The 26510-nt window shown below is 38.3% G+C and overlaps 3 protein-coding genes across 7 annotated transcripts in view; 1 reads left to right on the top strand and 2 right to left on the bottom strand.

Annotated features, from left to right (window-relative positions):
* Positions 1-1939, top strand: part of LOC134817235 (kinesin-like protein KIF28P) — a 159961-nt gene extending 158022 nt beyond the window's left edge. The window contains exons 29-30 of one of the 5 annotated variants that reach the window (XM_063826373.1): positions 116-228; positions 652-1937. In XM_063826373.1, coding sequence (XP_063682443.1) covers positions 116-186 — 71 coding nt within the window. In that variant the 3' untranslated portion in view covers positions 187-228; positions 652-1937. Of the gene's footprint in view, positions 1-115 lie in introns of all 5 variants that reach the window. The other 4 variants (XM_063826372.1, XM_063826370.1, XM_063826371.1 and 1 more) reach the window with 4 other exon arrangements.
* LOC134817234 (uncharacterized) lies at positions 1797-23306 on the bottom strand. The gene is made up of 24 exons (XM_063826367.1): positions 23189-23306; positions 22669-22850; positions 22386-22501; positions 22117-22223; positions 21518-21661; positions 21137-21302; positions 17837-18072; positions 17547-17677; positions 17285-17430; positions 16985-17118; positions 16557-16873; positions 16259-16361; positions 15958-16080; positions 15615-15668; positions 14408-14533; positions 14050-14171; positions 13763-13853; positions 4624-4780; positions 4123-4284; positions 3783-3898; positions 3500-3627; positions 3117-3258; positions 2898-3000; positions 1797-2698 (listed from the first exon to the last, which is right to left on the bottom strand). Exons 1-24 carry the CDS (start codon positions 23279-23281, stop codon positions 2598-2600), a joined length of 3300 nt encoding a protein of 1099 aa, XP_063682437.1. The 5' UTR covers positions 23282-23306; the 3' UTR covers positions 1797-2597.
* LOC134817239 (solute carrier family 35 member G1-like) lies at positions 5232-6359 on the bottom strand. Its single transcript, XM_063826381.1, has one exon. The coding sequence runs from the start codon at positions 6357-6359 to the stop codon at positions 5304-5306; it is 1056 nt and encodes a 351-aa protein (XP_063682451.1). The 3' UTR covers positions 5232-5303.
* Positions 23307-26510: the final 3204 nt, after the last annotated feature.

Genomic DNA, 26510 nt, shown 5'->3' with positions numbered 1-26510 from the left:
TCAATCTGTAAGATGATCTATAAACTCATTGTTTTATTGATTGTTAAACATTAGCAAATAGCAACTAACATCAACTAGTTATATTAGCAACTAACCAATTCACCGGGTACAACAGGACTTCTTGCTGTTCTAAAATTTAGAAAAAATTCTAGAAAAAATTCTAAAAAAGATGAGCTTAAATTGTAAACCTCGAACTTCGAAGTGGTCAAATTGGTGTCAGTATTAGAAGTGAGTGATAGAGGGGAGGTGGTGCAAGTTTTTTTCTGGCACGTGACAGTGATTTAGTGATTAACCAATGCTTGCAGTTGTGACCAATCAAATTCCAGCATTCCTGTCACGTGCTGATGTTACCTGCACGGCCACCTCCTCTCCATTGCCACGTGTATTGAGAATGCTACATTATTAGACTTATATGCTTCTTTTTGGTACAATTATTATCTTAGTTCTAACATAAATATCGAATTAACTCAATGCATGATCTCCAATAATACGATTTGGTTGTGGAAGTTTAACTTTAGAGTTAAGATTTAGATGTGTTTTAGAACTTGTGTAAAATCTGTCTCAGTGTCTCTGCACAGAACTATAAGGCTTGTGTAAAATTTGTCTCTGAACAGCAAGACTAAAGTCCTGTTTCCCCGCATCTCTCCTCAGTTTTCAAGATGAAGGTATCTAAAGCAAGAGAGGAAGGTAACCTGTTTAAAACCACTGCTAAAGCTGTTAAAACTAACGAGGATGTTAAGGAGGTTGCTGACCAGACCAAATCTAAAGCGTGTACCATACTCTAAAACTATAAAACTATAAAACTCTAAAACTGTAAAACTATAACAAGGACTGGTATAATCTGGACTTTTAAAGTGTTCGGTTTTTTCCTTGGAAAGATTTAAGAAAATGACCATGACCAGTTCACACTACAAATTACAATTTATAAGAGATGCCAGCCACAGTTTAGGTTTCAACTTTAACCGTTAAACTGTGGCTGGGATCTTTTTTAAATCGTGATCTCATATTCATAAATATATACTTGCAGTTTATCTATCTGTCTTCGAAGATTTACAACGCGTTTAAAATGAACAAATATATTTAATATTATATTGCCACCATTGAAACCCGCTAAAAAACTAGAAATAGCTCATAAGTAAGCATCAATTAGGGTAATGTTTCCGGCCATCATTGCGTTTGTTAGTCATCATTTTCGTTGCGTCTTTAAATACAAAATTTTCGCGGTCTATTCAAACATCAGGAACGCTGTTTGTTTAAGAATGTAGTGTTTTTGGGTATTTTTAACCCCTGTTGACTCAACGGTTTAGTCCTAGCACAATTTTATGCGATGAAGTTGGCCCCTCCCCCTCCCATGATTACTTTTGCCAATTCATCAGAAGAAGTGAAACAAACCCTGGCTGATTAGAGCAGATTGTGCTAACAACGTGGCATAATATTTCGGGGTCTTGCCTAAACAATGTGATCTGGATCATATAGATCATTATCCGAGTGCTTGTGGCAGGATTATTTCAACATTTAGATGCAGGTAATTTATTATGGGATCATTTTAAACATTCTGTGACAAATATATCTCCAAGTTGTATCAGTTTTTGCAATTGCAACATTTCAAAGATAATGTGCAGTGGCGCGTGGGTTATTTTACTTTTGTTGTTCATTTTATGAGAGTGATTTTTCTTACTGTACACTACGACAGTAAGAATTTTCATCTGTAGATTCAGTATTATATAAGTTAAGAATTTTTACTGGTTACGAATTTTTAGTCGTATTTTCATTTGTTTTTCATCTCAGACATTTTCCCTAAATTATGTATAATATGTTATGTAGAAGTTTTGATGAAGTTTGTAAATAGCGGAAAAGTCTGTGATGTACTTTTAATTAAGTACAATTAGTGTACATATGTCACTTATATTTAACATTGAATAAGTTGTAGAGTAATTATAAAAATTGTCTTATTTCTTTTTTTGAGCTCTTAAAAAGCGGAAAAAGCAACAGCTAAAAATATTAAACTAAACCAGAATTATATTATTATTAACAACAATCAGAAATTTTAAAATAAAATGCAATCTCAATATCTATATGATAAAAGCAAAGAGTTCCAATACTAAGCTCAAAAAACTTGACTCAACCATATTTCATCATATATAACAATGTAAAAATAATCCCGTCCCATTATTACAGATTTACTATTCAGTTAAGAACACACCGCTGGTCCGCTAGTAGCAACTTAAAAAACAGGGGTGGACGTCCTAGTTCCTTATGTTGGAGCGTAACATTGCAGTTATTGAGCTAACTTTAGGCTGCTTAATGCTTTTTAACGATCTTTCTCTACCAAGAGTAAAAGATTGCACTGATTCTTAGTGATCATTTCTCAGAAATATGTCCAACTGTAATTGCAACCTTTAGTTGTTGGCACATACCATCAGGGTATAATTCTGAATCAAATACCATTTCAAATTCATGTACTATAAGTAAGTTTTACTTGAGGAAATCACCGACATATTCGTCTCCGACTATTATCCGTCTCCAACAGAAACACAAATAAATATCAGTCATCATTCCTATTTTTTATCTCCAAAATAAATCATCATTCCTATTTACTATTTGTCATCTTTTTCCTGTTTGTCATCTTCCTCAAGTTGTCTACCACACCGGTACTCCACCTCTTTAATATACTGCTCATAGAACTCTGTATTCTTTCCTGCAAGAATATGGGGTCGTTCATATATAACGTAATCAGCCGAGGGGGAGGCTAGGGGGTTTCGAAATGATAACACTAGTGTAATTTATGTTTAAAGGTATGTAATGTATGTAAGGTACGATACAATTGTGCTATTTCGGCCTTCCGGAGTCCGGACGTAGGATAAAATAGTTGTGATGATCCTGTAGTTATTACGAACCATTACAGCAGCAGGGACACGATCTTATCCACGTATATACAGAATGTAGGAAGTTGAACGGTGGGAAGGGTAAAAAACACTGAGACTCGGACTCCTTTACCAGCTGAAATGAAATTAAGTTGTCAATTCAGGACAAAATTCTGTTACATAAACATTCAGAAATTGTTCAATCTCAAGTCCATATTATTCTCTTTTACAAATGGAAGGTATTATTTATACCTTGTATCTTTGCAATTGCCACAACTGCCTGGTCTTATCAAAATCTCCGTCGTAAGTTTTGCCGAATATGGACACAAGAAGGTTTGTCAGGAGAATTACGGTCATCATTGTGTACATTCCCAGCATTATTCTTCCCAGTAACCTGGAGAAAATTTTGATTGTGAGACCATTGCCTCGGCAAAGAGAGGACCTTGAGGAATGAGGATAAAACTTATCTCATGTTTTAGAAGTTTTACTCCTTTTCCGCCCAGAAATGCAACGTTCTCCCTTCAAAAACCTCATTATAGCTTTTGATAATATACAGCTATGCAAATAATCAACTAATTTATAAACTAAAATTAATTAATAACTTATTTTTAAACTAAAATTAATTAATAACTAACTTGAATGTACGACAAGTATCCCCGCAAATGTAATCCTCGCAGTTAGCGGCCTCATCTACTGATGTACCGTCATTGTTAAGCTTAACACTATCTAGATAGTGTTCGTACTTACATACTCCTGTTTCTATCTGTAACAATTATAGTCATGGTAATATGTTGCTAATCGTTGCTAATTGGTGATAATTGGTGATAATCATATGTATTGCACATAGATATAATAGAACGATGCACCAATACAGTCACATGATCATTAGAAAATTATATTCATCATCTTGAAACCCACCCCTTGTTCAAGAGTGTCCAGGTCCAACTCCCCGAACATATTCACATAGGGTCTCTTGAGAATATCAGCTATCTGACCAGCAGGTACACTCCTCGGATATGGGTGCAACAGAAACTCTGCGGAATTTTTGTTGATTGGAATTTGTAACATGAAAGTGGTTTTGTGATTAAATTCTCAAAAGTAGGCTCATGTTGGACTTTAATCATTTAATATCATGTAATGGTCGGGACTTAATTCCCGAGAATCAAACTAAAGGGAAACGCCTCAGCAAAGATATTCCTAGATTTTTGAAAGAGCGTATCAAATCCTTTTAATGTTTTTGTCTAGCAGAATATCATACCTGAAACGATTCCATAAGCGAAGATGGTTAGCAACAAAAAGGAGGCAAAGAAAACTAGATCTGCTATCATGTTTTTAATACTGATGAGTTTTGGTCCAATATCCTCGAACAGTTGTAAGAACTGAGTAAACCGGATGATGTACCCGATGTAGGACGCAGACACTGAAAAGATTTAGATATATTAGCACGGTTGAAAAATCTGGCCGGTAAAAGTTCGAAATTGCAATATACACCATAGTATAACTTTAAAGTTAGTAAAGCTTTTATCATCACTTTACAAATCTTAAGAACAGCTCTGTTTCAATAGGTTCAATAAATGAGAATGCTCTAGTGCTCTCATTAAGGGAGAAGTACAACTACAGCTCTGAGTTTGGTACCTTTATGCCGAGGAATTTCAGGCTTAAAGACACACGCATCAGATAAGAAGGATATGGCGGAGTGACAAGATTGCACCATCCAGTAAGGCCGGTACCCACAAATAAAGTTAAGTTAGGTACTCACAAACAGCTTTAGCTACGAGGTAAGCGTTTTCGTTTCCTTGGAGAAGGAATGTAAGGATCACGTATAAAAGGAATGTAGATGCTGAGAACAGATCAACTTGGTTGTAACCATTGCTGAAGTAGTGACACAGCTTGGACTTTATGTTGTAGCTTTTCACCTGCATAATAAAGTTTTTTAGGTATTATGATAAAAGTAAAATAGCATTTTTTATAAATGTTTTGCAATCGGTTTCAGCGACTTAAACAGAACAAGAAAGAGCTCGAGGTTGAGCTCAAAAAAGGTTCTTACAACAGGTTATCAACATTTTTCAAGTTCACTTTGCTCTCCATTAACTGTTTTGCGTTGATTTTTATATTCATTATGTAATTTATAGTTTCCAGATCAATTTCCAGATGAATTTCCAGATCTATGATTTATTATTGTAGTGTGATTCCCAATTTCTAGATACAGTTAAGACTTAAAAGCTAGTCAAACAATTTACAATCTTACGTACGTTTCTTGCAAATACCAAGGAATACAATCAAATAGTTTTTTACTATAGCTGCTAAACATTTAGCGTAATAATATAAAATATAGTACTGGTCAGGGACTCTAGTCGTCAAATAAATCATCGTGAAAGTGAAACTAGTTCCACTTCAACACACACAGAACATTCTGCAATTTTTCTGATCGACCTAAAATTACAACTTGAAACCACAGGTGATATTGAATATTTTAGAAAGAGCAATGATTATAGTTCCCGACATAATAAGCACAGCTCCTATCAAGGACAACGTCTCCGCTGAATTCCCGAACAACACAATCTGTATGAAGAACGCAAGTGCAGTGTCCAAGTTCCTGACAAGTGACGCAGAAGCCGCGCTTTCATACTTCAACGCCAAGTTCATGGCAACCCAGACAATTGGAAGACAGATGCTACAAATAACTAGGAGTATTCTGGGGGTGTAACAGAGGGGAAGTGTGTATTCATCACCCGAAGCTACCTGCCATCCAACTCCTGTGAAGAGCTGGGCGACTGCAATGTAAAACGAGATAGTTAGAGGATTCACTTTCCCTGCTATTTTACGCTGGATGACGTAGACTACAGCTAGGGTGAATGATGAAAGAAGAGGTACTAAGGTGTAGTACCAGGGGAATTCCTGGGACTCTGTGTTGAAGATAAAGGAAGGTTTAGCAATGAGTACAACTCCAGTAAGTCCTGTAAATAGAGCGAATATTGTAACTGGAGTTATCCTCTCTTTGAGAAAGATCCGAGCTATCAGGCAGGTGAAGAGGGGAGAGGTAAATACCAAAGCACTGGCATCACCTAACGGCAAGAACTGGAAACTCCAGACCTTGCATAAGTAAGCGACGGAACCAAAAGCCACCCTGACTGCAACCCATTTTTTCATGGGAAAATCAGTTATAGACACGCCCATGTAGGTGACTATAGTACAGAAGAAACAGAACATGTAGATAGCAACAGGCAGGAGTATCATTCCGGTTGGAAGAGCGTTGACGTATTTCACGATGGACCCTTGAGTTGTAGCTGTTACACTCGTCAATACCATCAGAGAAAATCCTACAATCCGAGTCTTTATTGGTTTTTTCTCTGTCACTTCTGTGGGAGGGATTTCTGCTGGCTTCCCGCCCAATTCTTCTTGACAGATTGTGTCAGCAATGGGGTTAGATATAATTGTTCCTGTATTCTCTGTGGTGATGTTTGCATTGTTGCGAATATTTCGTCCGTTCTCCATCGTCCTTTATAATAAATTTTCCTATACATTATAAAAACATACCTTATTTTGATTCCAAATTCGATTAAATATCAGGTAATAAGACATATTTTAAAACATTATTTAAACAGTAAGCTTGCAGTCCTACACTATTTTCAAACACAAGGATTCATTGTTATTGATGTTTAGCAGAAATATTGGACTTAAAAATGGTAGAGCGGACAAGATGTGCGGACGGAACGGATGAAGAAGGCAAACTTCCAGTTCAGGAGTTAACCATACTAACGACTAAAGATAAAGCGGCACATGTATCCTCATCGATGGCCGAGTAATAATAAACCTGTAAACATTTTGGTTCGCGTTATCTCCCTAATTCTTAAAGAATGAGTAATTATAAAAAGTGATCCAATTTTCAGCACAGATCCCTTCACGCTAAATTATCATTCAGTGCATATTGTGTTTCATTTGTAAACATCATTTAATTTTAAACTAGGATTTAATACTGTTCCACCATGGACTGAAGTGAAAGTGACGAGAAATATGACTGTGCAACATAGAAAACATTAGAAAAAGCTTACCTGGGGACCACAGGCTATAATGTTCATAAACGAATAGAGATTCGGCAATCGGCAGAATGGCAGACTGAGCGCCGCCCAGTAAGAAAAAGCAAACACCTTCATATCATTATCCCTAACCTTCATATCCCTAAAACAAGAACTACGAAGAGCACGACCACTTATTGTTCGCTTCTACTAAATCGCTCGCCCAAATTTTAAGAAAATTCTTGTGAAAAGGCCCTTTGGGTATGAAAGTGATCTGAATCAGTGTATTTTTGATGCTGATTCCGAATCACCCCCCATGACGTAGGGTTAAAATGCTTCCCTGGAGAGTTATTGGCAAAAAACCGTTTTGGTCACGTGACAGGCTAGTAAAATACGAATTCGATTGTTTAGGGCTCGGGTTAGGGTTAGGGTTGTGGTAAGGGTTAGGGTTAGCTTCGGGGTTATGGTTAGGGTTAGGGTTGGGATAAGGGTTTATGTAAAACCGTTTTGTACGGCTGCAAAACCATAAAAACCAAAGTCACGTGAAATTTTTGGGCGAGCGAATTAGTAAGAGCCTACTAAATTACTTACTTCATACTTAATTTTGGCTAATTTTAAATTGGGTAAATTGGATTATAATATTATATATGTATGTATTTTTTTCAAGCAAAAAAGCTGAAAACCACTGTAGGGTTAACTATAATGAATAATGATTGATGATACTAGACCAGTTTCGCTGGTGAGTCTTAACTTACTGAGGTTTAATTTTATTGCATTATCGCATGAAAGAACAAGTATAATTCTTATAGATTTTCAGACTCCTTAAATGATTATCTCCATAACCAGTCTAAGCACAGAGATTACATTGAGTGTATTTGTTAATTCATAATCGTGACCACTCACGATCACAAGCTAGTGACAACACTTCGATCGGGAGGCCGACTTCCAGGCCCCCTCATTACTAGGGGGCTCATGGATATCAGATCATGTCACTAATTAGTGACGTAAATTAGTGATGTGATCCATCAGTAGGATTTGACTGACCTAGAAATGGGCTGGTGAGTGACGGCTGCCCATCAATTTTGAAATCTTGGCCCAACTGGGATTCAAACTCGCAACGTCAGGGCCAGTAGACAAGCAGATTAACCAACTAAGCCACTTAGCCAGCGTTCAATTAATGTACGTTCAAATAAGGTCCGATAAGGTAAGTGAAAAAATTACAATTATCAGTTTAGAAATATTTTGTAGGTTTACAACCTAACAGGACACGCGCCGAAGGCGAGCTGGACTCGTCCCGACGGTCCTGGAATATATGGAACAAATATTTTACGAGTATCACCCATTAAGAAATATATATATCAGGCAGTATTCATAATGGATATATCAGAGAGACGGAGGATTGAAGTTTCCTAAATAATGGCATTTCTAGCATGAATGTTAAAATTAACAAGTGGGCCATGGCCAATGGCAGTGTTTTCAATTACGTCCTCTCTCGGCAGTTTAATTGTTTAAAAAACTTAATTCAGACAGAGGATTGAAGTTTCCTAAATAAACAATGAAGGTTAGAATTAACAAGTAGGCCGTGAAATTTTTGGGCGAGCGAATTAGTAAGAGCCTACTAAATTACTTACTTCATACTTAATTTTGGCTAATTTTAAATTGGGTAAATTGGATTATAATATTATATATGTATGTATTTTTTTCAAGCAAAAAAGCTGAAAACCACTGTAGGGTTAACTATAATGATTGATGATACTAGACCAGTTTCGCTGGTGAGTCTTAACTTACTGAGGTTTATTGCATTATCGCATGAAAGAACAAGTATAATTCTTATAGATTTTCAGACTCCTTAAATGATTATCTCCATAACCAGTCTAAGCACAGAGATTACATTGAGTGTATTTGTTAATTCATAATCGTGACCACTCACGATCACAAGCTAGTGACAACACTTCGATCGGGAGGCCGACTTCCAGGCCCCCTCATTACTAGGGGGCTCATGGAGATCAGATCATGTCACTAATTAGTGACGTATAATTAGTGATGTGATCCATCAGTAGGATTTAACTGACCTAGAAATGGGCTGGTGAGTGACGGCTGCCCATCAATTTTGAAATCTTGGCCCAACTGGGATTCAAACTCGCAACGTCAGGGCCAGTAGACAAGCAGATTAACCAACTAAGCCACTTAGCCAGCGTTCAATTAATGTACGTTCAAATAAGGTCCGATAAGGTAATTGGTTGACGATGTCAATCCTTCGCATCTCGCCGATCTGCTTAAGTGGTTGCGAGAAGCATTATCTGATGCGCGCGCGACCCAGTAGTGCATCGCGCTACAAATAAGGTAAGTGAAAAAATTACAATTATCAGTTTAGAAATATTTTGTAGGTTTACAACCTAACAGGACGCGCGCCGAAGGCGAGCTGGACTCGTCCCGACGGTCCTGGAATATATGGAACAAATATTTTACGAGTATCACCCATTGAGAAATATATATATCAGGCAGTATTCATAATGGATATATCAGAGAGACGGAGGATTGAAGTTTCCTAGCTAAATAATGGCATTTCTAGCATGAATGTTAAAATTAACAAGTGGGCCATGACAGTGCTTTCAATTACGTCCTCTCTCGGCAGTTTAATTGTTTAAAAACTTGCTTCAGACAGAGGATTGAAGTTTCCTAAATAAACAATGAAGGTTAGAATTAACAAGTAGGCCGTGAGAGTGCTTTCAATTCCGTCCTCTCTGGGCAGTTAAATTGTTAAAAAACTTGCTTCAGAACAGCTTTTATAGAGGTGTTAGGTCCCTTTCGGAGCCAATCCATTGCTGTGCGGAACATTTTTCCAGTCAGTTCCAGCAGAGTTAGCGACGAAGTCTTCATCCCAGGAATGACAGAGAAGTCAGATCTGTCCACTCACGATCACAAGTCACAACACTTTCGATCTCGCATTGCACGTCACGAATATGATCATTAGTAATTCTTCACAGCACGTGTTGTCACAGGTAGTTCAGTGATGAAGGGCACTGGCACTTTCATTAAAGGAGTATGATACTCTCAGAGGCAACAGTCTCATGTGAGGCGACATAGTTTCCAAGTGACAGGTGTTAGGTCCCTTTCGGAGCCAATCCATTGCTGTGCGGAACATTTTTCCAGTCAGTTCCAGCAGAGTTAGCGACGAAGTCTTCATCCCAGGAATGACAGAGAAGTCAGATCTGTCCACTCACGATCACAAGTCACAACACTTTCGATCTCGCATTGCACGTCACGAATATGATCATTAGTAATTCTTCACAGCACGTGTTGTCACAGGTAGTTCAGTGATGAAGGGCACTGGCACTTTCATTAAAGGAGTATGATACTCTCAGAGGCAACAGTCTCATGTGAGGCGACATAGTTTCCAAGTGACAGATCGTTGTTATTGGTTATTTCAGCTTGCACTGGAACTGAAAATTCAACAATTTTGCTTGTATTTAAATTTTGAATGGTCTACGGGTATGATCATTTCAACTACGCTGTGGTTTGGCTTAGAACTATGATAATGATGAACTTTTAATTCTTTATTGACCAATCTATACTTAATCATAAAAGTCACACATCCTGTGGCACACCCAGTACATTGGTTTATGTTGAACACATCGTAACAACTTCTTTCGTCTGATTAGTTGGATTATATTTCTTAACAGATCTAACATCTCTGACATTCCTGGGATGAAGACTTCGTCTTTAACTCTGCTGGAACTGCAGCCGGACAAATGTTCTACAGCAATGGATTGGTTCAGGAAGGGACCTTGATGTTGGCTTAAACTCCCAAGCAGACATCGTTTCGTGATTAACAAAATACCGCGTTAACTGCCTTTGACTCATCGGCATCAGTTCGACTATCTAAACTTCACTAACGTTTCACTTTCACTCTATTTACTGCGATGAGGAATTTCATCCTGATTGTAACTTTCTCTGTTCTTTTCATTTTGATAAATGCTGGGTCAAAATGCGAGGGCAAGAAATTCGACAAGACCGTCAAGAAGTATAAAAAGTGCCGTGCTGAAGGATATAATTCTAAAATAGTTGGCTGTACGGCGACGACCGAAGATAACCTGAACACAAAGAAGGCAAAGAAGTGTGCAAAAGCTGAGACATCTTTAAAAAAATGTGGCTACACATGTACTGACCCTGTCAATGGTGGATGGACTGACTTCGGAGATTGGTCTGAGTGCTCTGCTAAATGTGGTGGAGGATCTCAAAGTAGGTCAAGAAGCTGCACTAACCCTGCCCCTCGACATGGTGGAGCAGGATGTCAAGGTCACGGTTCACAGAACCAGAATTGTAACACACAAGCTTGCCCGATTAATGGAGGATGGACTGACTTCGGAGATTGGTCTGAGTGCCCTGCTAAATGTGGTGGAGGATCTCAAAGTAGGTCAAGAAGCTGCACTAACCCTGCCCCTCGACATGGTGGAGCAGGATGTCAAGGTCACGGTTCACAGAACCAGAATTGTAACACACAAGCTTGTCCGATTAATGGAGGATGGACTGACTTCGGAGATTGGTCTGAGTGCTCTGCTAAATGTGGTCGAGGATCTCAAAGTAGGTCAAGAAGCTGCACTAACCCTGCCCCTCAACATGGTGGAGCAGAATGTCAAGGTCAGGGCTCACAGAACCAGAATTGTAACACACAAGCTTGCCCGATTAATGGAGGATGGAGTGGCTTTGGGGGTTGGGCTGGGTGTTCTGCTAAATGTGGTGGAGGATCTCAGGTTAGGTCAAGAAGCTGCACTAACCCTGCCCCTCAACATGGTGGAGCAGGATGTCAAGGAAATGGCTCACAGATCCAGAATTGTAACACACAAGCTTGCCCTATTAATGGAGGATGGAGTGGCTTCGGGGGTTGGTCTGGGTGCTCTGCAAAATGTGGTGGCGGATCTCAAAGTAGGTCAAGAAGCTGCACTAACCCTGCCCCTCGAAATGGTGGAGCAGGATGTCAAGGACCTGGCTCACAGAACCAGAGTTGTAACACACAACATTGCGCAATACATTTCATTATGAATAGATTTGGCATGAAAGAACAAGTATAATTCTTATAGATCTTCAGACTCCTTAAATGATTATCTTCATAACCAGTCTAAGCACAGAGTTTACATTGAGTGTAATTGTTAATCCATAATCGTGACCACCTGGGTTAGTGTACTTTTGTTGTTCATTTTATGAGAGTGATTTTTCTTACTGTTCACTACAACAGTAAGAATTTCCATCTGTAGATGAAGTTTGTAAATAGCGGAAAATACTGTAATGCACTTTTAATTAAGTACAATTAGTGTACATATCTCACTATTTTACATTGAATAAGTTGTACAGTAATTATAAAAATTGTCTTATTTCTTTTTTTGAGCTCTTAAAAAGTGGAAAAAGCAAAAGCTGAAAATATTAAATTAGACCAGAATTATGTATATATATATGTATTTTTTTCAAGCAAAAAAGCTGAAAACCACTGTAGGGTTAACTAATGTTTGATGATACTAGACCAGTTTCGCTGGTAAGTCTTAAATTGGGTAGGTTGGACCGTGACAAAATCTAATTTGCTGAGGTTTATCGCATTAACCATGAAAGAACAAGTATAATTCTTAAAGATTTTCAGACTCCTTAAATGATTATCTTCATAACCAGTCTAAGCACAGAGATTACATTGAGTGTAATTGTTAATCCATAATCGTGACCACTCACGATCAAAAGTCACAACACTTTCGATTTCGCATTGCTCGTCACGGAAATTATCATTAGTAATTCTTCACAGCACGTGCTGTCACCGTGTTGTCGCGCGATATTTTGTTCATCACGAAACAATGTCTGTTTGGGAGTTTAAGCCAACATCAAGGTCCCTTCCTGAGCCAATCCATTGCTGTGGAACATTTGTCCGGCCAGTTCCAGCAGAGTTAGAGACGAAGTCTTCATCCCAGGAATGACAGAGAAGTCAGATCTGTCCACTCACGATCACAAGTCACAACACTTTCGATCTCGCATTGCACGTCGCGAATCTGATCATTAGCAATTCTTCACAGCACGTGTTGTCACAGGTAGTTCAGTGATGAAGGGCACTGGCAGTTTCATTAAAGGAGTATGATACTCTCAGAGGCAACAGTTTCACGTGGGGCGACATAGTTTCCAAGTGACAGATCGTTGTTATTTCAGCTTGCACTGGAACTGAAAATTCAACAATTTTGCTTGTATTTAAATTTTGAATAGTCTACGGGTTGTGGTGTGGCTTAGAACTATGATAATGATGAACTGTTAATTCTTTACTGACCAATCTATACTTACTCATAAAAGTCACACTTTCTGTGGCACACCCAGTACATTGGTTCATGTTGATTGTTGAACACATCGTAACAACTGCTTTCGTCCGATTAGTTGGATCATATTTCTTGACATCTCTGATATTCCTGGGATGAAGACTTCGTCTCTAACCCTGCTGGAACTGGCCGGACAAATGTTCCACAGCAATGGATTGGCTCAGGAAGGGACCTTGATGTTGGCTTAAACTCCCAAACAGACATTGTTTCGTGATTAACAATATATCGTGTTAACTGCTTTTGTCTCATCGGCATCAGTTCGACTATCTAAACTTCACTAACGTTTCACTTTCACTCTATTTACTGCGATGAGGAATTTCATCCTGATTGTAACTTTCTCTGTTCTTTTCATTTTGATAGATGCTGGGTCAAAATGCGAGGGCAAGAAATTCGACATGACCGTCAAGAAGTATAAAAAGTGCCGTGCTGAAGGATATAAATCTAAAATAGTTGGCTGTACGGCGACGACCGAAGATAACCTGAACACAAAGCAGGCAAAGATTTTTTTAAAATTTTAATATCGAAATCAAACTGTTACCTGACTGATGTCGATCTCCACTGTAAGAAAGCATAACACAAACACCAAACACGCTCTAATGTAACACCGGAGCCTTTCTTCTTCATCTGATCTGTGGTATAGGTAGTGAGACTCGATACAGCGAATGTAAATTGTAAGCTTACAAGAAAACAAAAACGCACAGTCGACTGAATTTGTTTAATTGATTTAGGTTGTACTCCATTCACAAAAAAGATCTAAATAAATATAGATTCTGGTGGGGAGGTGAGGCATATTTTTGACTCATTAACATTATTATTACACATTACCTTTTTTCTTTTCCGAAGTACCATCCTTGATCCCCATATATATCCCCGTATATAGTTGGCGTTATCCTGGTAGTGTCCAGTATCACCAGAGTTTGTAAGTACAAGAACACCAGGTAGGTTACCTGAAGTTAGGTAGAAGTGTAAGTCTCTTTTTAAATAAATAGGATAATACGGAGAATTTTAAATATGATTTTGTTTAATTTGTTAACATGATCTCTGCGTAGCTGTTTTCTAATATTATGGTTTCGTGTGGTAAGTGCAGTGGCGATTATTGCTTCTCTGCAACTCATGTCAAATTCAATACATTATGATTCAGAATAAGTGCCAAAAAATAAAAATGTAGCAAATATATCCTAACCATGAGGAGGTAACACTTGCTGCGGGGAGACGCCCAGAATGAGGTTATTTTCTCAAGAAATGTCCGCTTAGTCCCCTTTTCATTTAGAAATAAAGTAGTCTCATCTCTTTTGCTCTGTTTGGGTACCTGTCAGAGAGAATTGTTTTCAAAACCCACAGGCAAACCAACTTAACAATCGTAACAACCAAAATTAGATAATGTTTCATACTTGATGCAAATTTTGTGATTTGTAAAATCAGTGAGGAAATGTTCAAAGCGCTTGTTTCAGTATTTCATCAGTATCTCGCTGTCACTTTTGTGGTATTGCTAGCACAGCAGTTACAGTGGGATACTAATACAATATATATACTAATACAGGGTGGGCCAAAAGTCAGTAACCATACGGCATACGTTGGTTACTGACCGTGTTTTATATTTGAGAGCTGTTGCTTTGCAGATGGCATACTGTACTTACTGGTTCGAGGATTCCGTCGTCGAAATTGGAAAATTCGAATATTTTAGACCACGCCTATTCAATATTAAAACACCTATATTGTTTTCTCTGAACATGCTGAACGCCTAATTTTTTCAGAGACAGTAGATTATCAAATGTTGCATATGATCTGAAAACATGAAGCAAAACGGATTAGAAATGACGAAGTTATCAAGCATTTTCTGTATCTCGTTAACAAAATTGACTGGGTGATTATGTGACACCGTGACACGACACCATAATTGGGCACCCTTAACAATTCCCATAATGTTTAACGGGGTAGTTAAAGGGGTCACCTTATCACGTGATTAGGTAAACCAATCACCTGATCACACGTAATGAATAAACTCGTTATGCTTCATATCTCGGTCATCTGAGAAGCTACAGTTCTAATTCTTTCAGGACAAACGTAATTCGAATGGCCAAACACAATTCAATAACATTTAGCTTGATCAGACCATCCAAACTATCAAATAAATGTGAAAATGAACCTCCATTTGAAAAAAATAAACGCGAATATTTTTCGAGTTGACAAATTCCTCGAACCAGTGGTGGTACTAAGTCATACCAGAAAGAAGTATTTAAATTGGGCACTTAGTGACTGAGCTATCAAAGTATAAAGGCCAACGTACGGGTACTGACTTTTGGCCCACCCTGTATATAAATAATATTTCGCAAGTTCACCTTATGACGTCACACACGAAAACAATCGTCAGAGAAAAGTTAGGTACTCACAAATTTGATTAGGAGGGGAGCTAGCAGTCCACATGTTACCCACGATAAAACTATCTGGGAGTTGGAATTTTAGTTACTTTTATTGATGATACAATTTGACCGTTTCAATCCTTCCGCCAGTCATGGTTTTGAAACCACTGGCAGTCTATAAGTAACTACTATTAGTAACTATTAGTAACTATTAGTAAATATTAGTAACTATAAGTAACTACTTTTAGCACCAAGGATCAATAACTTTGAAAAACACATATTAATTAGGGCACAAAGGTGTCTTATTGATAAAGTAGGTATTGGAAATGGAATATAATAGCGTTGCTATTAAATCGTTAGATCAAACCCTTACATTGATCCAACATGTAGTGGGGTCAAGAGCTCCGTTAAACCGGGTTGTTATGTAGGAGTGGATGTGGGTTTTGTCCTCCAGAATACTATGACATCCTGTCTCTCCTGCCATATCTATTATCGTCTGGAGAAAATTGAATATTAGGACGTTTATTGTTCAAGGAGCAAATAAATGAAGAGCATCCTTTATGCGACTTCATATCCATAATTTTGATTGCAAGTTTCTGTGATCTATTGTAAAATTTTTAATTTCTGTTGTTTCCTGTAGGTAATACTAATAGTTCCATTGTTTCATGCCTTACCTTGTCGTTATATTGATGATGTTCCCAGAAGACGACTGGTCCGATATCAAGACTTTGTTTATAGCTATTCTCAATCATTTTTCCTGCTTGCTTGTCCATTTTCCTGAGACAAGAGTAAAGCTTGTTGTTCGGTCATTATGATGAAAGTGACATCGGAAAATCAGTTTATGTTGCTCAACTTCTAATGCTTACTGATAGAAATTTGGTGAAATTGGAAAAATAGTGTTATTATGATTATCTGATCAAATAGTCGAAGAGTAGCAAGATAATCAATTAGCAATATAATTAATTATCTTACTCTATCTGATCATCCAGCATCTCAACATAGTCTGAAGAACCTGTGTTACTCTGAATCTTCTTTATCTGCTGCATGGCTTTGATGGCCACAAAACATTTGAATATTGAGAAATCGGAATGTTTCCTCATTATCTCTGCCATCTCCCAATCCTCGTTGAAGCAGTAGAAAATATACATGACGTCATCCAGCTCTAGTTTGCCTTGGGCTTGGTTGGGATTATCAAGATCGATCGGGTTAATGATTGAGCGACCGTCTTTCCCTATCAACTTGTAGATACAATTGTAGAATTCGGCTGTACGTTTCTTAAAGTCCTCTCCCTAAAAAGGGTCGAATGAGTTGTAGGAAAAATTACTTTGGTCATAAGGGAAATAGTATTGACCTAATGCTTAAGATTCATTTTTGGGAACTTTATATCAATGAAGTTATACCTGGTATTTCACCACGGCAGTTTTAATCTCTTTTGTGATAGTTTTATCAGCCTTTTGTAGCATCATCCCTACTATTCCAGCTCCACAGTTGTACAAACAGGACTTTATGTCGTAGTTGCTCTTTATACAAAGATCTGGTAATGGATTAGTTACTTATTTCAACTCAAACAGAAGATTAGAAGGTGTTACCTTATTTGCCTTTTTGCGATGTATTCATAACCTTGCTACTTGCTAGATAGTTGCCATCAGAATAAAATGAGAAAGTCATCACGCGAGAATATCAAAATTTGATACACGAACCTAGCAAATCAGGTCTATCGTATAAATGTATCATAGACACAAGATCATCTTTCTGCCCATCCCCGAGTTCCTCATCAGTTATGATGCTCTTACACGTCTCTTCTAACCCCAGTACCATGCTCAAGTATAGTTGAGTACAGTGCTCTCTGTGATTGAAATGGTGATTGAAAGGTTAATTAAACTCAGGGTTAGAATTAAGAAACAGTAAATACCGATTGAAGGATATGCATCGTAATATTTAAGTATATATACTTCATCTTACTTGAATTCGTTCTGTCCACTGTGTTCTGTACTTTTCACAAGGACATCTTTAAGTCCCGTGGGAAGGTCAATAAATGTATGTTCCGGTTGTTCTACATCGTTGTTATCTTCGTTGTTTATCCAGACACGAATCTTGTATTTGTACATCGTGAAAATCGTGATTACAGTCAAATTCTGACATGGCAATTTAAATTTATTATCTGTTTAATCTTTTATATTGAGGTAAAAATTGAAAATTACGTGTGGAAATTGTGGCCGTTATAACTGATTTCTAAGTAAAATATTTCTCACCCAAATATCGTTATCTGAAACACCATCCAATCTGTCTCCTAATTTCAATTTAAAGTCACTAATGGAGATAGCGCTGCTGTACAGGACAATAGTTGGGATGCCACTCTTGAGAAGCTCTGTGACCATGTCTTTTTCTTCGTCACTAAGTTCTTCTTCAGGGGAGTCACTAGTGGGAACGAAGAAGTTGATAGGGGAGCAGACGTTGACTCTGAACTTGCAACTATCCCTATGTTCATCTGGAATTTGAGGTGTTACTGTAGCTGGAACAACTATGTGAATGTTTTTTTGTTGTTGTGAAGATTGTGCTTAGGGATGAGGGGAAGTGGCAAGGTTGAAGGTTTACTAGTGGTTTTGAGGGGAAGTGGCAAGGTTGAAGGTTTACTAGTGGTTTTGAGGGGAAGTGGCAAGGTTGAAGGTTTACTAGTGGTTTTGAGGGGAAGTGGCAAGGTTGAAGGTTTACTAGTGGTTTTGAGGGGAAGTGGCAAGGTTGAAGGTATACTAGTGGTTTTGAGGGGAAGTGGCAAGGTTGAAGGTTTACTAGTGGTTTTGAGGGGAAGTGGCAAGGTTGAAGGTTTACTAGTGGTTTTGAGGGGAAGTGGCAAGGTTGAGGGTTTACTAGTGGTTTTGAGGGGAAGTGGCAAGGTTGAAGGTTTACTAGTGGTTTTGAGGGGAAGTGGCAAGGTTGAAGGTTTACTAGTGGTTTTGAGGGGAAGTGGCAAGGTTGAAGGTTTACTAGTGGTCTTGAGGGGAAGTGGCAAGGTTGAAGGTTTACTAGTGGTTTTGAGGGGAAGTAGCAAGGTTGAAGGTTTACTAGTGGTTTTGAGGGGAAGTGGCAAGGTTGAAGGTTTTCTAGTGGTTTTTAGGGGAAGTGGCAAGGTTGAAGGTTTACTAGTGGTTTTGAGGGGAAGTGGCAAGGTTGAAGGTTTACTAGTGGTTTTGAGGGGAAGTGGCAAGGTTGAAGGTTTACTAGTGGTTTTGAGGGGAAGTGGCAAGGTTGAAGGTTTACTAGTGGTTTTGAGGGGAAGTGGCAAGGTTGAAGGTTTACTAGTGGTTTTGAGGGGAAGTGGCAAGGTTGAAGGTTTACTAGTGGTTTTGAGGGGAAGTGGCAAGGTTGAAGGTTTTCTAGTGGTTTTTAGGGGAAGTGGCAAGGTTGAAGGTTTACTAGTGGTTTTGAGGGGAAGTGGCAAGGTTGAAGGTTTACTAGTGGTTTTGAGGGGAAGTGGCAAGGTTGAAGGTTTACTAGTGGTTTTGAGGGGAAGTGGCAAGGTTGAAGGTTTACTAGTGGTTTTGAGGGGAAGTGGCGAGGTTGAAGGTTTACTAGTGGTTTTGAGGGGAAGTGGCAAGGTTGAAGGTTTACTAATGGTTTTGAGGGGAAGTGGCAAGGTTGAAGGTTTACTAATGGTTTTGAGGGGAAGTGGCAAGGTTGAAGGTTTACTAGTGGTTTTGAGGGGAAGTGGCGAGGTTGAAGGTTTACTAGTGGTTTTGAGGGGAAGTGGCAAGGTTGAAGGTTTACTAATGGTTTTGAGGGGAAGTGGCAAGGTTGAAGATTTACTAGTGGTTTTGAGGGGAAGTGGCAAGGTTGAAGGTTTACTAGTGGTTTTGAGGGGAAGTGGCAAGGTTGAAGGTTTACTAGTGGTTTTGAGGGGAAGTGGCAAGGTTGAAGGTTTACTAGTGGTTTTGAGGGAAGGTGGCAAGGTTGAAGGTTTACTAGTGGTTTTGAGGGGAAGTGGCAAGGTTGAAGGTAGTGGTTTTGAGGGGAAGTGGCAAGGTTGAAGGTTTACTAGTGGTTTTGAGGGGAAGTGGCAAGGTTGAAGGTTTACTAGTGGTTTTGAGGGGAAGTGGCAAGGTTGAAGGTTTACTAGTGGTTTTGAGGGGAAGTGGCAAGGTTGAAGGTTTACTAGTGGTTTTGAGGGGAAGTGGCAAGGTTGAAGGTTTACTAGTGGTTTTGAGGGGAAGTGGCAAGGTTGAAGGTTTACTAGTGGTTTTGAGGGGAAGTGGCAAGGTTGAAGGTTTACTAGTGGTTTTGAGGGGAAGTGGCAAGGTTGAAGGTTTACTAGTGGTTTTGAGGGGAAGTGGCAAGGTTGAAGGTTTACTAGTGGTTTTGAGGGGAAGTGGCAAGGTTGAAGGTTTACTAGTGGTTTTGAGGGGAAGTGGCAAGGTTGAAGGTATACTAGTGGTTTTGAGGGGAAGTGGCAAGGTTGAAGGTTTACTAGTGGTTTTGAGGGGAAGTGGCAAGGTTGAAGGTTTACTAGTGGTTTTGAGGGGAAGTGGCAAGGTTGAAGGTTTACTAGTGGTTTTGAGGGGAAGTGGCAAGGTTGAAGGTTTACTAGTGGTTTTGAGGGGAAGTGGCAAGGTTGAAGGTATACTAGTGGTTTTGAGGGGAAGTGGCAAGGTTGAAGGTTTACTAGTGGTTTTGAGGGGAAGTGGCAAGGTTGAAGGTTTACTAGTGGTTTTGAGGGGAAGTGGCAAGGTTGAAGGTTTACTAGTGGTTTTGAGGGGAAGTGGCAAGGTTGAAGGTTTACTAGTGGTTTTGAGGGGAAGTGGCAAGGTTGAAGGTATACTAGTGGTTTTGAGGGGAAGTGGCAAGGTTGAAGGTATACTAGTGGTTTTGAGGGGAAGTGGCAAGGTTGAAGGTTTACTAGTGGTTTTGAGGGGAAGTGGCAAGGTTGAAGGTTTACTAGTGGTTTTGAGGGGAAGTGGCAAGGTTGAAGGTTTACTAGTGGTTTTGAGGGGAAGTGGCAAGGTTGAAGGTTTACTAGTGGTTTTGAGGGGAAGTGGCAAGGTTGAAGGTTTACTAGTGGTTTTGAGGGGAAGTGGCAAGGTTGAAGGTTTACTAGTGGTTTTGAGGGGAAGTGGCAAGGTTGAAGGTTTACTAGTGGTTTTGAGGGGAAGTGGCAAGGTTGAAGGTTTACTAGTGGTTTTGAGGGGAAGTGGCAAGGTTGAAGGTTTACTAGTGGTTTTGAGGGGAAGTGGCAAGGTTGAAGGTTTACTAGTGGTTTTGAGGGGAAGTGGCAAGGTTGAAGGTTTACTAGTGGTTTTGAGGGGAAGTGGCAAGGTTGAAGGTTTACTAGTGGTTTTGAGGGGAAGTGGCAAGGTTGAAGGTTTACTAGTGGTTTTGAGGGGAAGTGGCAAGGTTGAAGGTTTACTAGTGGTTTTGAGGGGAAGTGGCAAGGTTGAAGGTTTACTAGTGGTTTGAAATATTATGTTGCACTAAATGTTATAAAGAGCTAAGTAAACAAAAGGTAAACTAGGTGCTGCAAAATGGAGTTCAAAATTAACAGCTAGCACGAGATGTCTTACCGTCGTCAAAAGTTTTGGCAAGTTCCTTGACCAGTACCAGGTGATCTCTAACTTCATTACTACTGGAGTACTCAGGGAACAAGAAACAGGATGACATTCGGGCCAACATCTTCTGATCATGATCGTTTTCCACTACCCTAACCTCAGGGGTGTTGATTCTACTACCCTGTCAACGATGGGTTATTAATACCAAAATATAGAAAAATATATAGAATACAAAATGTAGATACCTGGATACAATGTCTACCGATAATACAAAGCAAAGCGATAAATCCTTGTCCCAATATGAGGGATCACCCCTTACTCATTTTAAAGATTTTCAAACATCCTTTATAGAGAGAACATGGGGTATTTCAACGCTCAAATTCACACAAAACTTACTAGTGTTGCCGGATCAGGACCAGTGAGTTTTTTTCTATCCTCCTCCTTTATATCTGACCAAGTTTTCCAGTACACCATGTTCCTGTGAGAGGTGGCTGATTTCTGTGACTCCTCCCGGCTGTAGTGTGCTATCCTAGGGTCTGTCTGAAATAAACCCACGGTTGGATGACTTGATCAATAAAATCTTTTTGCACTCTTGAGTAATATAGATTTCAATCATCGTATCTTATAACTGCTATTGTTTGACTGCTAAAGTTTGTTCAATAAGCTCTATCATTTATCGATTAAAATTTTACTGTTGACCATCTGTTGCACAAGAAGCAAGATAACAATCTAATACATAAAATCGCCAGCTAGCACTTGGTGTCGATTTTATACTGACTTTTTGTCTTCATAAACGTTAAAGAGGAGCAAAATGCACGTAGTTTATAACTTTGACTTACGAGTCGATACGTTATGGTAAACAATTTTTTTAAACGTTTTTTCATTTTTAATTAATGAAACTTCCTCACTGGAAAGTTTCTCATTATGTATAGTCTATTATTGAAAACTGAATAAACTAATTATGTGAATAATGGAGTGAAGTTTTGGTTAAAAACCTGACTGTGTGCCATAAACCAAGAGTTAGTTTTTCTCCCCAGTCTGACTATTTTTCTCAACTTCTCTCTCGTTTCAGGAGACTGATCTTCTCTTTCATCCTCGTCAGCTTAATTTTGGAATTAGATATCAATAACTTAAACAGACGTGGCTATAAGTGGATTAGACCGAAATATAGTCTTTATAATCAGAAACCCAACTACATAGTATGTTTTCAAAGCAACCAGGTAATTCACAATTGAAATTAACGTCTCTATAAGAGGCTTCTCACTAGCTGTGAAGACGTTGATAAGGAACTTGGCTTGGTCCATTTTCCATTTCTCACACAAGAGGTTTTGTAGATGCTGTAGAACTCCTTCGTGAGGAGCGAACTTTAGAAACTTTGGTCTGGGCAAATCAGAGTATAAGGGTGTCATTGATTATTATTTACAAGGTTTAATACCACTCCAAATAACAAATTGAATTATGGAAACCAATACCATAATCGATGTCTTACTCTTACATCGTCACTGATTCATATCAATATGCTTCTTTATATCGTTTGTTTTATATACCTGATATAGCAATTTTCATCGACCCATTTTGAATTTAAACACCCGTAAGTCTGAGCAGGTTTCATGTTCTGTTCTGGGGAATAAGGGGATTTATTCAGCTGCTCTAGTAAGGGCATCTCTTCTGTACTCATTGGGTCTCTATCGCTATGCAGTTCACAAATGTTGTTTGTAATGAAGTTACCCTAAAGGGAATTGGATGTTATCGATATTTTCTACCCAAATTGTACATCAGTAATTTACAAAGTCAGAGATTGTATCGTTTAAACTATTTAGAAGCTGCCATCTTTTGAGTACGGGAAGCATGTAGCTCCTTTTAATTTTACTACATTATCAGACCTTATTTTAAACATACATCATACATGGTAGCCGGACTTCAATTTGGGCGTCATTTCCGATAAGTTATTCATACTTTATTGGGAATGTGCAGGTTTAAAGGTCAAATAAATCTCTCAATCCCCTTTCTGTGACCAGCTGTTAACTGTTGCTCATGCACTGTCTATGATATTAATATAGTACTCACGGATTTTGCTCCACTGTTGACATTGACTCTCACGTAATCTGCACTCGCGCCGACTTCAGCATCTCCATTTTTACCCACCATTTCGTAGCTCATTATGGTGGTTCTGTGTGATCAAACTTTATAAATATAAATATAATGTATATGTCACTTAGATCAAGTTTTTAACCAAAAATTCCCGATTTCGGAAATTAATACCTGCCTGGTACTGACCCTGACCAATTTAAGTTATCAGTAAAGTAGTCGAGTTTAACTTATTAGCCGGAAGTGGTGTGGTCCGGTTCTGGACATGGTCTAACTTTTTAGGAACAATTTACTGAACCCAGATATGTTTTTCTAAAGGATAAGAATTTAAGAACTTTAAGTTCACTGTAGATGGGCCGTTACTGGATCGATCATTATATCGCAATGAAAGAATTTGAAACCATAGTGCATAATACGTGTTCATTTATACAATTACAGGGTGGGCCAAACGTCAGTACCCATACGTTGGCCTTTATAGCTCAGTCACTGAGTGCCCAATTGAAATAATTCAGAGAGAACAATATAGGTGTTTTAATATTGAATGGGCGCGGTCAAAAATATTCGAATTTTCTAATTTTGGCGACGGAATCCTCGAACAAGTAGGTGCAGTATGCCATCTGCAAAGCATTAACAACTCTCAAACATAAAACACACGGCGGAGGTATAAGACCGAACGTATGGGTACTGACTTTTGGCCCACCCTGTATTTAATTCGGACCTGAAATTGTATTCCAGCACACGAGATTGAGGGAAACATATCAAAATATTATGCGAATTGCGAAGATTTATAGATATCTAGAAACAACTCGTATCAATAGAATCATTTTCTGAGACGAGAAAACCTGATTTTAAGTTTCAAAACTGTAGAAAGTGAACATTTCTATTCGTAAAAAGTTGTATCTAAATACGACTGACAAGCATAATCATGTTAATAAAAGCTTCACAGCTATACTACCGTGATTATTTTATCAGTACAAGTTTTTAATTATTTTCACACCATTATATACTGTTGTTCGACTGTTATGATTCAACCGCTCATTGAAAGACTCTATGAAATTGTAAAATTTCGTAAGACTAAGAAAGTAAGAGGGCCTTACAATTTACATAGGATTAGGGCAATGTTACGGGTCAACAACGTTATACAGAAAATTAATTTTGATTTCTTTCGTCACTTTGATTTTGAAAGGATAGCAAGCAGATAGAACGGTAAAATGTTTCAACAACATCAAATACATGATGATAAACAAAACATTTGCATCTCATCCACATAATATGTGTTGTAGACTATACTACTAGTTCTTCTTCCTATGTTTTTATTGGCATTTTGTTCTTTACCTCATTAGACACGGTTAGCAAGCTGTTTCCACCTCACTTTCCTTAATTAGGCTTAATTGTCACTTATTTTGTTTACTCTACAGATTGACATGTTTAGTTGTACCCTTTTTGGGATGATATTAGTTTAAGATCTTATCACGTGACCAGCTGAGTGAAGGTATTTCACAAGTGATTTCGGAATATGAAATTCGGAGTTCAGAGTACCTTAGTCGGTAATACTATGGGGGGAAAATTATGGGTGCTAAAAATATGGACTGTTATAAATATGGTTCTTTGGCCCGAAAAGAACCAAATTCGACCCCCCACAATTTTAAATGCGACATTCCTTTCGTGAAAAAATCTCAAATAAAAAATATTGATCAAATATTTTTCGGAATTATAACCACATTGCCGCTTTCACGCCAAATTTAATAACTTTTCATTATATATCCGATTGAAATTGTTCTTAGTTAACCCCTCAAATTGAAAGGATTGAATAGTAGACAAATCGGACTTTTTGAACCAGAACTAGCTTCAATTCAGCAAACAATAACGTAAGCATACTTCTGGACGTGAATGAAAGAAACGTTAAGCATATTATGACTGATATACCAAAAGGAACACCAAAATTTGACTCGGGGGTTTAAATTATGGGGGGTAAAAATATGGGCTGTTATAAATATGGTTCTTTGGCCCGAAAAGGACCAAATTAGACCCCCCATAATATTACCGACTAAGGTATACATTGCCAAGGGACACTCAGGGTTGAACTTTCTGCCGAATCAGTCCAACTATTTATGAGGTTGACATTAAATTTTAGTTTAGAAGAGTGCTGATCATCAGGCGTAAAAATCGGACAATTTGGGGTTATGACTTTGGTATTGGTAGTTGTAGAATTTCATTAGCCATATAAGGACAAGCTAAACGAATATCAAATTGTGCTGAAACTGTATGAGAAACTGTTGAAAACGGTTAAAAGCGGCTAAAATCAAGTTTTAGTAATACTAATAGAGGTCATTAACAAAAGGTTTTGAGCATGGCAAATGTTTGATGCGATGTTCAATCAAATGAACTAGAATTCAAAACTGAAATTAGTTAAGTTCTATTGGATACTTTCAATTAGCAAGCGGGGGTAAATAATAAACTGCAACCCGCCTCTGCAATCTGCATTATATAGTATAGTAGTATAAGGTCAATTATGATATCAGACCCCAGCTAGATATCAGACCCCAGCTAGACGGCAGGTAACGCATCTCGTAGTCGATCACGTGACACGTTACACGCCGTCTAATTAGCTGGAAATTAATTTTGATTTCTTTCATCACTTTAAAAGGTAACATTTTTTCAGCAACATCAAATACAAACAAAACATTTACACTCACTTCATACAAAGAACTGTTAAATTCTCAAGGCCCAAATATGAATAGAATGGTTTAGTTACGTAACCCAACGATCGATGTCATAAAATTCTCTGGCGAATGGGTCAGATGAAATTGTACACCCTAATATTAACGTGGCAAGTCGAGGATCCTCTTTAAACTAGGTGGGAATGAATCAAAACAACGAGATCTCAACAACAAAAAGCGTTCAATATGAATGTTTTGATAGCATTGTGATTTGAGAGAACCACATGTATTCAATTAATATGTACTTAAATTACAAGTGTTGCACACGAAATCGAGGAAAACATATCAAAATTACATGCACGAGTCACGACCGAGAAAAATGTCGTAAGCGGTAAGAACAAACTAATTTTATACAGAATTCCATGATTTTAAGTCCTGCAGCTCAGTATAAAGTGAATTTCTTGATTTTTAAACGGTTTAATAAATCAAAATGCAATTGACAAGCGGAAACAGGTCGACATAAGTTAGCTGGGTTACGCTGCTTGTGTAAAACTGGTTAGTACTACTACTAGACGAGTGTAGTATACTGTGTAATGTTGTGTGTGCCGGCCTTCTGTACACCCTGTCACTAAGCTGCATGA

Source organism: Bolinopsis microptera, chromosome 6 (genome assembly GCF_026151205.1).
Source record: "Bolinopsis microptera isolate Bmic1 chromosome 6, MBARI_Bmic_1.0, whole genome shotgun sequence".
Taxonomy (NCBI): domain Eukaryota; kingdom Metazoa; phylum Ctenophora; class Tentaculata; order Lobata; family Bolinopsidae; genus Bolinopsis; species Bolinopsis microptera.
Note: the sequence above shows the minus strand (reverse complement) of the source record. Positions and strands in the feature narration are given on the sequence as shown.

What these genes read in the sequence shown, in the direction of transcription:
- LOC134817239 (XM_063826381.1), bottom strand. Translation starts at nt 6,359, where the DNA reads ATGGAGAACGGACGAAATATTCGCAACAATGCAAACATCACCACAGAG.
- LOC134817234 (XM_063826367.1), bottom strand. Translation starts at nt 23,281, where the DNA reads ATGAGCTACGAAATGGTGGGTAAAAATGGAGATGCTGAAGTCGGCGCG. An exon ending in TATCAACGTCTTCACAGCTA is followed by an intron (nt 22,224 to 22,385) that starts GTGAGAAGCCTC and finishes TCCAAAATTAAG; the next exon opens with CTGACGAGGATGAAAGAGAA. An exon ending in CGATAGACCTGATTTGCTAG is followed by an intron (nt 17,119 to 17,284) that starts GTTCGTGTATCA and finishes ATCCATTACCAG; the next exon opens with ATCTTTGTATAAAGAGCAAC.